At 37.4% G+C, this 12,736-nt stretch overlaps 1 protein-coding gene across 1 annotated transcript in view; it reads left to right on the forward strand.

The window, feature by feature from the left end:
- TLK1 (tousled like kinase 1) overlaps nucleotides 1-12,736 on the forward strand; it is a 152,672-nt gene that overhangs the window by 56,692 nt on the left and 83,244 nt on the right. The window contains exon 3 of the mRNA XM_082658810.1: nucleotides 12,195-12,266. Within this exon, the coding sequence (XP_082514936.1) occupies nucleotides 12,195-12,266 (72 nt within the window). The remainder of the gene's footprint in view (nucleotides 1-12,194; nucleotides 12,267-12,736) is intronic.

Genomic DNA, 12,736 nt, shown 5'->3' on the forward strand with positions numbered 1-12,736 from the left:
GCTCTAGAGCCTGACCACAACTACTGAGCCTGAGTGCCACAACTACTGAAGCCCATGCGCCTAGAGCCTGTGCTCCACAACAAAGAGAAGCCACCACAATGAGAAGCCCACGCGCTGCAAGGAAGAGTAGCCCCCCACTCGCCGCAACTAGAGAAAGCCCGTGCGCAGCAATGAAGACCCAACGCAGCCAAAAATAAGAAGTTAATTAATTAAGTTAATTAAGTTAAATTAAAAAAATGTTGCCTCTGAATAGTAGGACTAATGCGGGAGGGAAATATTTATATTTCTGTAATGAAATGTTTTCTATGTGCCTGTGTTGCTTTTATATTTTAAAAAATGTCTCATGAATGTCTGCAAAAAAAACAGCTCTATTCTCGCTTTGAAGGCTTCAAAAGTCTGTGTGTGCTTGCATGTGCACATACTGTATGTCTGAATGTATAAATGATTATGTACTATATTTTGTCACACTCCCCCCCAACTGTGCTCTCTTTTCCTCAATAACTTGAAACTTTTTGTATTGAGATATAATTCACATACCATAAAATTGACCCTTTTAAGGTGTACTTTTCAGTGGTTTCTGGTATGTCACAAAGCTGTGCAGCCATCACCACTAAGTCCAGAATATTTTTATCACCCCAAAAAGAAATCTTATAAACATTCACAGCAGCTCCTCATTCCCCTGCTTTCCTACCCTACACTTCACCCCCTGGCAACCACTAGTCTACTTTCTGTCTCTATGGATTTTTCTCTTCTGAACATTTCATATAAATGGAGTAATAGTACATAGCATTTTGTGTCTGGCTTTTTTCACCTGGCATAATATTTTCAAGGTTCATGAATCTTGTATGTATTAATACTTCATTTCTTTTTATAACTGAATGTTTCATTGTATTGATGTGTGTCACATTTTGTATATCCATCAATTGGTGGACATTTGGGTTGTTTCCATTTTTGACGTGAATAATGCTGCTGTGAACACTCTGATACAAGTTTTTGCGTAGACATATGTTTTCAGTTCTCTTAGTTATGTACCAAGGAGTAGAATTACATCACTGTGATATTGACACAGGAAAGAAAAATAGACCAGTGGAACAGAATAGACTTCAGCAGCAGAGCCATTCATATATAGTAACTTGATATATGACAAAGGTGACACAGCAGTGCGGTGTGGAAAGGATCGTCTTTTATAATAGATGATGCTGGATCAGTTGGATATCCACATGGGGAAAAAACAACAACTCGACCTTCATTTCTTGCCATGATAGAAAAATCAATTCCAAGTGACTGTAGATCGAAATGTGAAAAATAATAAAGCTTTAATAAGAATAATGACAGATTTCATAAATAGGTCACAAAAGGCTCTAGCCATAAAGGAAACCATTTGATAAATGAAACTGTGTTCAGATGATACCAATGTATGAGTGAAAGGCCAAGTCATAGAGGATTCATACCAAGGACGTGTAAAGAATTCCTACAGATCAAGAAGGAAAAGACATACAATCCATGGTCAGAGTTTTAAAAGTCAACTTGTCCTACCAAGCCTATAATGAAAATTAGTAGAAGCATGCCCCATTCTTTTAACCCTACATTTATTCTTCATAGAGGCAGTCCTTCTCACCTGTAGCTTTTTATTTATTATACTATATATGTTTTGTTTTATTTATGTCTGTATTTCTAAGTAAGACTATTATAGTTCTTTGTCTTTTTTTCTTTTTTTTCAGTTTTAGATATTTATTGACTTCCTGTTATAGAAGATGAGGCGTTAACTCTTAAATGATCCAACCCTCTACCCCTGTAGAAATACTCAAACTTCCCTGACCCTATCCTGATTTAGAAATATTTTAGTTTTGGGTTAGGTCATTATTTCATTGTTTATGTTATGACTAAATTTTATTCACAGCTGTGAGATTCCATGATTACGTTTCTTCTTTTTTACAACTTTTTGTTTTTCCTAGAGTTGATTTATTTCTTTAGTTTGTTAGTGTTCAGCGTAAGCATCCAGCAGAGGTGTGTAAACCTCTCATTTTCAAATATAAATTTATTTATTTTATTCTTATATTTCTGTAGACATACCCCTGAAATCTTCCATTCTTCCATTCTTACCTAGGCTAGTTACTCTCTGTTTCTTCTGGGTGCCTGTCATCCTGGAATCCCTCTTCTTTATCATCATGGAAATTCTTTTTGTGTCTGTCCCATGTTTGAGCTCCTGTTTCTTATATGCCGTATTTTCCTCTTTCTTGGTTTATTCTTTTGTTTTGGTGGAGCAGATTCTCTAGTCACTTCCTGAGAAAAGGTAAATGGGTAGTCAGATTTTTGAGACTTTGCATATTCTCTTCTTCCCACTTGGTTGTTAGTTTGGGTGTAGAATTCTAGGTTGGAAATCCTTTTTTTTTTTTTTTTTTTGCGGTACGTGTGCCTCTTACTGTTGTAGCCTCTCTCGTTGCGGAGCACAGGCTCCGGACGCGCAAGCTCAGCAGCTGTGGCTCACGGGCCCCGCCGCTCCGCGGCATGTGGGATCTTCCCGGACTGGGGCACGAACCTGCGTCCCCTGCATTGGCAGGCGAATTCCCAACCACCGCGCCACCAGGGAAGCCCTGGAAATCATTTTAACAGAATTTTGAAGGCATTGTTCCATTGCTTTCTAGCTTCCAGTGTTACTCCTGAGCACTCCAGTGCCATTCTCATTCCTGATCCTTTGTAGGTATTCCTGTTTAGTCTTCTTTAGAAGCTTCAAATCCTTGGCATTTCAATTTGTTTGTTATAATGTGCCTTGGTATGGATCTTCATTGAACCAGTGTGCTTGGTTCAAAAGTGTGTCCTTCCAATACAAAAACTAATGTTTTCCAGTTCCTTTTTTTTTAACATCTTTATTGGAGTATCATTGCTTTACAATGTTGTGTTAGTTTCTGCTGTATAATAAAGTGAATCAGCTATATGTATACATATATCCCCATATCCCCTCCCTCTTGCATCTCCATCCCAACCCTCTAGGTGGTCACAGAGCACCGAGCTGATCTCCCTGTGCAATGCAACTGCTTCCCACTAGCTATCTTTTTTACATTTGGTAGTATATATATGTCAATGCTACTCTCTCACTTCTTGAAAAGTCTTGAATTATTTCTTTGATAATTTTAGCTGATTAATTTTCTCTTTCTTTTTTTTTCTGGAACTCTCATTTGGAGCAGTACCTCTTGGACTGATTCTCTAGTTTTCTTTTTTTGGGGTGTTTTGGTCTCTTTCTGGGAAGATTTCTTCAACTTTATCTTTGAATTCATCCTTTTTTTTTTTTCCTGTGTGTTTCAGCTATCATATTTTTAATTTCCAGGTGGTTGTTTTTTTGGGGGAGGGGGTGGTTCTTTTTTTTTAATTACAAAAAATGTTATTTATTTATTTATTTTTTGGCTGCACTGCACAGCATGCAGGATCTTTGTTTCCCAACCAGCAGTGGAAATGTGGAGTCTTAGCCACTGGACCAGAAGGAAAAGTCCCCTTGGGTTGTTCTTGAAATGTTTCATTTTCGTAGTTGGCTGTCATTAGGATATTAGTAATAGTTCTATGTGAATTTTTTTCCTGCTCCCTGGATTGTCTTTTTCTTATGGGTTTTTAAAAAATATTTGTTTATATTTTTCAGACATCTGGTGATATTGGGCTTTGCATATCTATGCTTTAGGCACTGAAACACTTATTGGAAGTATTGTTTGAGTAGGCAGGACTTACTACAGTAGGATGACTTGGCTGGGTCATTTTTCTGAGAGGTTTTTGATTCTTGGTGTCTGTAAGTCTTGTCTCTTGAGATGGTTTATTTTCCTAGAGAGAAATTCTGTACTCTCCAGCCTGTAGAGTTTACGTTTGGCTGCTGACTTTCCAGAATTTAGCACAGGAAGGTGCTGAGTCTCTTCAGTTAGTGTGTAGACATGCACTTAATGTCTTCTCTTTCCTCAGCTGTGCCTTATGTGTCTCAATCCAGAGTTCTCCCTGGCTCACCTTTTCCAGAGATGAAATCTGACCTCCAATATCTATTATGACAAGCTAGCCATCAGTCATATCCTTTTTTGTTCTCATGAATGTAATATGTTATCTTTCTCTGGCTGCTTTCAAGATTCTTTTCTTTTTTAAAAAAAATCATAAATTTTTAAATGAGGTATAGGTGACATTTAAGATTACATTACGTTTAAGATTAGATTACGTGTAAGATTAGATTACATGTGTATAGCATAATGATTCCATATTTGTATATGTTGCAAAGTGATTACCACAGCCTAGTTAACATCCATACTTGGTTACAGTTTTTTTCCTTGTGATGAGTTTTAAAGTTTACTCTCCCAGCAATTTCCAAATATGCAAATACAGTATTATTAACTATCGTTGCCATGCTGTTACATCCTCAAGACTTATTTATTTTATAACTGGTAGTTTGTACCTGTTGACCCCTTTTATCCATTTCTCCCCTCTACCCACCTCCCCAACCCCCCCTCTGCTGGCAACCACCAGTCTCTTCTCTGTATCCGTGAGCTTGGGGTTTTTTCTGTTTGTTGTTTTTGAAGATTCCACAAATAAGTGAGATCAGAAGGTATTTGTCTTTCTTTGACTTATTTCACTTAGCATAATGTCCTCTAGGACCATCCATGTCGTCGAAAGTGGCAAGATTTCCCTTTTTTAATGGCTGAATAGTATTCATATACACACACACACACACACACACACCCCACATTTTCTTTATCCATTCATCAGTTGATGAACATTTAGGTTGCTTCCATGTCTTGGCTATTGTAAATAATGCTGCAGTGAACATTGGGGTGCAGATATCATTTTTTCCCATTGTGTTTTTTTCTTTTTTAACATCTTTATTGGAGTATAATTGCTTTACAATGATGTGTTAGTTTCTGCTTTATAACAAAGTGAATCAGTTATACATATGTTCCCATATCTCTTCCCTCTTGCATCGCCCTCCCTCCCACCCTCCCTTTCCCATCCCTCTAGGTGGTCGCAAAGCACCGAGCTGATCTCCCTGTGCTATGCGGCTGCTTCCCATTAGCTATCTATTTTACGTTTGGTAGTGTATATATGTCCATGACACTCTCTCACTTTGTCACAGCTTACCCTTCCCCCTCCCCATATCCTCAAGTCCATTCTCTAGTAGGTCTGTGTCTTTATTCCCGTCTTGCCCCTAGGTTCTTCATGACCTTTTTTTTTTTTTTTTTCTTAGATTCCATATATATGTGTTAGCATACGGTATCTGTTTTTCTCTTTCTGACTTACTTCACTCTGTATGACAGACTCTGGGTCCATCCACCTCACTACAAATAACTCAATTTCGTTTCTTTTTATGGCTGGGTAATATTCCATTGTATATATGTGCCACATCTTCTTTACCCATTCATCTGTTGATGGACACTTAGGTTGCTTCCATGTCCTGGCTATTGTAAATAGAGCTGCAATGAACATTTTGGTACATGACTCTTTTTGAATTCTGGTTTTCTCAGGGTATATCCCAGTAGTGGGATTGCTGGGTCGTATGGTAGTTCTATTTGTAGTTTTTTAAGGAACCTCCATACTGTTCTGCATAGTGGCTGTATCAATTTACATTCCCACCAACAGTGCAAGACTGTTCTCTTTTCTCCACACCCTCTCCAGCATTTATTGTTTCTAGATTTTTTTAATGATGGCCATTCTGACTGGCGTGAGATGATATCTCATTGTAGATTTGATTTGCATTTCTCTAATGATTAATGATGTTGAGCATTCTTTCATGTGTTTGTTGGCAATCTGTATATCTTCTTTGGAGAAATGTCTGTTTAGGTCTTCTGCCCATTTTTGGATTGGGTTGTTTGTTTTTTTTAATTGAGCTGCATGAGCTGCTTGTAAATTTTGGAGATTAATCCTTTGTCAGTTGCTTCATTTGCAAATATTTTCTCCCATTCTGAAGGTTGTCTTTTGGTCTTGTTTATGGTTGCGGATATCGTTTTTAGTTAACTCTTTTTGTTTTCTTCAGATAAATACTTGGAAATGGAAATGCTGGATCATATGGTAGTTCCATTTTTAATTTTTTGAGGAAACTCCACACTGTTTTCTATAGTGGCTGCACCAGTTTATTGCATTGGCCAAAAATTTCATTCATTTTTCGCCATTAGATGGCTCTCGTAGCAGTTAGTTGTCTTTAACTTCATTCCAAACAATTTTGTTAGATTATGTGTGACAGCTGTCATATCAGCGTGCATTTAAAAAAAAGGCTTACCAAAATCGGTGAATTTTTGTGTAGACATTTTAATACTGAAGATGGAAGAAAAACATTTTCGGCCTATTATGCTTTATTGTTTCAAGAAAGGTAAAAATGCAACTGAAACACAAAAAAAGATTTCTGCAGTGTATGGAGAAGGTGCTGTGACTGATCGAACATGTCAAAAATGGTTTGTGAAGTTTTGTGCTGGAGATTTCTTGCTGGATGATGCTCCATGCTTGGGTAGACCAGTTGAAGTTGATAGTGATCAAATCGAGACATTAATTGAGAACAATCAGCGTTATACCATGCAGGAGATAGCCGACATACTCAAAATATCCAAATCAAGCGTTGAAAATCATTTGCACCAGGTTGGTTATGTTAATCGCTTTGATGTTTGGGTTCCATATAAGTTAAGCGAAAAACACTGTCTTGACTGTATTTCCGCATGCAAGTCTCTACTTAAACATAATGAAAATGTTCCATTTTTAAAACAAATTGTGACGGGCAATGAAAAGTGGATACTGTACGGTAATGTGGAACGGAAGGAAGAGATTGTGGGGCAAGTGAAATGAACCACCACCATCCACACCAAAGGCCAGTCTTTATCCAGAGGAGGTGATGTTGTGTATATAGTGGGATTGGAAGGGAGTCCTCTGTGATGATCTCCTTCCGGAAAACCAAATGATTATTTCCAACAAGTACTGCTCCCAATTAGACCAACTAAAAGCAGCACTCAACGAAAATCGTCCAGAATTAGTCAACAGAAAACGTATAATCTTCCATCAGGATGATGCAAGACCGCATGTTTCTTTGATGACCAGGCAAAAACTGTTACAGCTTGGCTAGGAAGTTCTGATTCATCCTCCATATTCACCAAACATTGCACCTTTGGATTTCCATTTACTTCAGTCTTTACAAAATTCTCTTAATGGAAAAAATTTCGGTTCCCTGGAAGACTGTAAAAGGCACCTGGAACAGTTCTTTGCTCAAAAAGATAAAAAATTTTGGGAAGGTGAAATTATGAAGTTGCCTGAAAAATGGCGGAAGGTAGTGGAACAAAAGGGTGAATACGTTTTTCAATAAAGTTCTTGGTGAAAATGAAAAATGTGTCTTATTTTTACTTAAAAACCGAAGGCACTTTTCGGCCAACCCAGTACATTCCCACCAGCAGTGTAGGAGGGTTCCCTTGTCTCCACATCCTTGCCAACACTTCTTATTTCTTATCTTTTTGATAATAGCCACTCTAACAGGTATGAGGTAAGGTGTTTTTTTTTAATCTTTGGTTTTCAGCAGTTTGACTATGCTGTACCTAGGTATGATCTTCTTTGTACTTATCCTGTTTGGGGACATCAGTGAGCTACTTCAATCTGTAAATTTATGTCTTTCACCAGTGTTTAGAATTTTCTTCCTATTGCTTTTTCAATTTTTTTTCTTTCTCCTTTTTTTCTCCTTCTATGACTCCAAATTCATTTATGTTAGACTACTTAATAGTGTCCAACAGACAACTGCTTTTCAGTATTTTTCTCTCTATTTTTTAGTTGGAATAATTTTTTTTTTTTTTTTTTTTTTTTTTTTTGCAGTACGCGGGCCTCTCACTGTTGTGGCCTTTCCCGTTGCGGAGCACAGGCTCCGGACGCACAGGCTCAGCGGCCATGGCTCACGGGCCCAGCCGCTCCGCGGCATGTGGGATCCTCCCGGACCGGGGCACGAACCTGTGTCCCCTGCATCGGCAGGCGGACTCTCAACCACTGCGCCACCAGGGAAGCCCTGGAATAATTTTTTGATCTATCTTCAGTACTTTCTCCATTCTGCTGTTAAGCCCATACGGTGAATATTTTATTTTAGAAAGTGGATTTTTCAGTTTTGCTATTTGCATTTGGCTCTTTTTTATATTTTTATTTCTCTGCTGAAATTTACAATTTTTTCCTTTATTTATAAGTTTATTTTCCCTTGGTGTCTTGAACATACTTGCAGGTAGCTGCTTTAAGATCTTTGTCTGTTAATTCCAATTACCTGGGTTACCTTGTGGTTGGTCTCTATTGATTGTCTTTTCTCTTGAGTGTGGGTAACATTTTCTTGTTTCTTCATACACTTAGAAATTTTCTGTTATATACTGCATACTGTGAATGATACATTATAGTGACTCTGGGGTTTAGTGTATTTTTCTGGAGAGTGTTAATATTTTGGTTATTATTTGTATTAGCAAGCAATTAACTTGGCTGAACTGAAATCTAAACTATGTCTCCCCGCAGAGGATGGCAGCTGATGTCTCTAAGTCATTTTAGTCTTACCTGGACTGCTTAGAGTCTGATCCACTCTTGCATAGAACAGTGACCAGTCAGAGACATGGGTAGAGTTCTTTGTGGTTCTCTCTCTTTGTGGTTCTCTCTCTTTGTGGTTCTCTCTCTTTGTGGTTCTTTATTTTCCAGCATGTGCCTTCTTACTTTTCAGCTGCTGTGGTAGCTCCAAACTCTGCTTTTCAAGCCAGTAAGACTGCATCTTTTGATTCACATTTCAACTGCTCTGTGCAGCTCAATCTAGGGGTTTTCCCTCAGGCAAAAGCTGTAAAAACAGGAAACCCATCCAGTTCTACTTCCTCCTTCCAAATATTGTCTCCTAACCAGATTCTGCCTATTTTTGGCTGCTCAAGTGCCTTCAGGTAGTTGTTATTTATATTTTTTTCCAGAATTTATTGTTGTCTGAGGGAATGTTGGTGTGATAAGAGGTATTCTGTTATTACTCATGGCAGGATTTGTTTGTTTTAAAAAGTAAAAATCTCATGTATTTATATTAATATTTCCAGTTCAATTCAGAACTATAAGGTTTTTATTTACATCTGTATCTTCTTTCTTCTATACCAAGAATTGTGGTTCTGAAGGACATAAAGCAGATGATAGAATTAGAATATCACATAATTATTTATTTACTCCTTTCTATATCTCACACACACAGCAGTCTCAACAATGTGTACTACCACAATGACCAAAGAGATTATGGAAAATAGTTAAAACATTTTTTGCTTGTGCTTTCCATGAATTTCCATAGCACAGTTTTTTAAAAAATTGTGTTAACAACTTTGCTTGCATTTAGCCATTAAATTTTATACTCTCTTCCTTGTACTTCTCATTTAGTCTTTATCAACAAGTAAATAATAATATTGCTTGCCATAAATTGTTAGGTTGAAACTATTCATTTTGGTTGTCTAAAGCTTATTCTCTAGATTCTTTCGGAAGGGCTCATGGGAGCCAGTGTTTCCCAATTTTTGGCCTTACGTTAAGTTTATCTGTGTCTTCCATGTGATAAAAATCAATTTTACCAAATATAAGACACTTAATTCAGATTTTCTTTCTTGAATATCTGAAATATGTTACTCTGTTTTCTTCTGGCATAAATAAAGTGTTGCCTTTGAAAAGTTAGATGTTGGCCTTCTGGGCTGAATTCTTAAGTGTACACAGTGCTTCGGTCAGTAGTTTCAGGTTTTGTTCTTTTCAAGAAAGTTTTCTTGAATTATAGTCTTTACTATTTATTCTCTTATGGTAGTGCTCTTTAAAGACTTCTGTTACCTGAATGTTGGATCCTTGTTACTTCATTAAGTTGTTGCTTTCTCTCATCCGTTTAATCTCTTCATTTCTTTTGATTTCGAAACTGTTCCTCCATTTTACCTTCTCATTCTCTTAAAGCATTATCTGTTGTATGTATTTTCTCTTGTGTTCATTCAGGCTTAATCTTCATTTCTATTTTTTTTTTTTTTTTTGCGGTACTCGGGCCTCTCACTGTTGTGGCCTCTCCCGTTGCGGAGCGTAGGCTCGGCGGCCATGGCTCACGGGCCCAGCCGCTCCGCGGCATGTGGGATCTTCCCGGACCGGGGCATGAACCCATGTCCCCTGCATCAGCAGGCAGACTCCCAACCACTGTGCCACCAGGGAAGCCCCTAATCTTCATTTCTGAAAAAAATTTTTTCAATTTCTAATGCTTTCCTGAGTTCTGTTACCTTATTTCTGAGTTTTTTGAAATCTGATTTATGTTGTTCTTGCATGTCTTGAGTCATTTTTGTAATGACTTTTATCTCATTTTGAAGTAGTTATAATTTTCACCTATTTCGTGGGCATATATTTCTGGTATGCTTTTATTATCAGGATGTAATTCTGTATCTTTTTTTTTTTCCCTATAATTTCATAGGATTGACCTACATCATTTTCTGTTGCTTGCTTTTTTATGGTTTAGGATGGCATTTCTTACAGAGCCCCCTCTACTGTTGTTTTTGGGAACTCTTCAAAAGTGTGGCATTTGGGGCTTCCCTGGTGGCGCAGTGGTTGAGAGTCCACCTGCCGATGCAGGGGACACGGGTTCGTGCCCCGGTCCGGGAAGAGATCCCACATGCCGCGGAGCGGCTGGGCCCGTGAGCCATGGCCTCTGAGCCTGCGCGTCTGGAGCCTGCGCTCCGCAACGGGAGAGGCCACGACAGTGAGAGGCCCGCGTACCGCAAAAAAAAAAAGTGTGGCATTTGCTTTCTATGATTTCTAAGGCTTTGCTCCCTTCCCCACTATTCTCATTCCTTAATCTTCATTGTACCTAATGTGCTCAGTTTTGATTCCATGCTCAGTAGCTTATCCTCATTGTGACACTGTTAATGAAGGATCAGTTTTAAGAGTTCATAGAGGCTAACTGCCCCAACTTCAGACTTCAGGAAAATGCAGAAACCCAGTTACAGCTGTTGTGGGAGTCTCTGTTCTCAGATGTGTCAGACACTCTGTTTTCTTCTGCTGCTTCTCATACCATGCAGGTTCTATGGTTGTTGGTGATTTGTTCCCACTTGCTGTTTTAGGGAGATTTATGTAGATTTCCTTGTCACCCAGTTTTGTTGTAAATGTTGTATGTGGGTTTGGGGATTTAGGGATGCTCAGAAACGTTGCCACTGCCTCCATTGTCCTTGAATCTTTATAATTTATCACTTATTAATTGCTGTTTATGGTGTTCTCTTTTTCAAGTTTGATAATCTTGTCCTAATTAGATTATAATTCCTCTAGTGCTTGAATCTTAGTTCAAATGCTATTTTGTGTTGAAAATAGCCTTTACAGTGTCCAGCATAGCACTGGACATATATGCAATGTATCATATCAGTCATCAGTTTGGAAATTAGTCAGTCTAAGGGTAATTATAGGCTAACTTGCAACCTTGTAATGGTAGTATTAGCAGCTACTCTGGCAAATTGAAGGGAAACGGGTACCACCTGGCCTGCTTGTACATGAAGTTCATTCATATGTCATCTTTGGCATATATGTTATAGTCTGCCTGGTCTAAACATTCCTGGAAGACATTGATCTAATGTACTGATGGTCCAAAAAAGTCGACAAAGTAATAACCATCATAGAAACATATTGGAAACAGAAAATGTTATCCTCCATAGTGATAGTTCATTACTGTCACAGTTCAAAAAATATTGTAAAGGAAATTTAAACACTCTTTGAGTGACACAGTTAAAATGGTCAAGTTAGTAAAAGATTTTTTTAAAAGGCTAAACCCAAACAAACAGAAACCAGAGATTGACCAGTTTGTTAATATGAAGAGGCAAAGGGGTGTGGGTGAGATATGATGGAATTTCATAAGATTGTGATGAAAATTAAGGAACACAAATAATACTTTCAGTTAAAGGAAGCATTAGTTTTTATACGTTGGGTAGTAATTTTAGGGATCTTTTTATCCTAACAACATCTCACTTCCTTTGCTTCTGAATTTGATATTCTAAAAAGTCAGCTAACACAAGTCAGTTCCTGAAACACAGCAGAACTTTATTGATTTGATAAAACTTTCCAAGTATAGTGTTAAGAAGTTGGTGTTTCTTATTTTTACTTCATTTGTCTTCCCTATTTAAAGGAATCATATTTTATTTTTAATTATAAAGACATTATTTACTTTGTAAAATGTTCCATTTTAAATTACTCCTAATTTTTACCTTTTTAAAAATTTTCAACAGGCCTCAACAAATAATGAAAGCTCTAATCACAGTTTTGGAAGCTTGGGATCTTTGAGTGACAAAGAATCAGAGGTAAGTAACTTCATTTTAAATATGGTGCTATTAATAAGTAAAAGTTGGAATCACTGTTTTTTTTTAATTAATTTTTTTCCTTCTTTAATACTTGTGCTAAAGGTTAATCCTTGTTAAGTTTTTTGTAGGAGCATTTTATTCTGTTTTATGAAGCAGAGCATTCAAACCGAAGACTGTATTGGACATTAGAAAGAAAATATAGTTTCTTTGGTTATGTAGGTGAACTTGTACATTAATGGTATTGACAGATATTCTTAAGTTACTAGCCGTTCATAATTCTAAGAGATGAACGTGGTTTTGCAATACGTTGTATTTTGCAGTTTTCTATTATTTCTTGTTCTACTTCCCTCTTAGTTTGGTCCTGAGGAAAGGTTTGTTTACTTTCTGGGATACAGAAACACATTTTTTTTCTCTTTTTTAAATTTCTTGTGGGATTTCATGCTGTTGGTTTTCACTTTACATATTTTAAG

This window comes from Grampus griseus, assembly GCF_964374135.1.
Source record: "Grampus griseus genome assembly, chromosome: 7".
Classification (NCBI taxonomy): domain Eukaryota; kingdom Metazoa; phylum Chordata; class Mammalia; order Artiodactyla; family Delphinidae; genus Grampus; species Grampus griseus.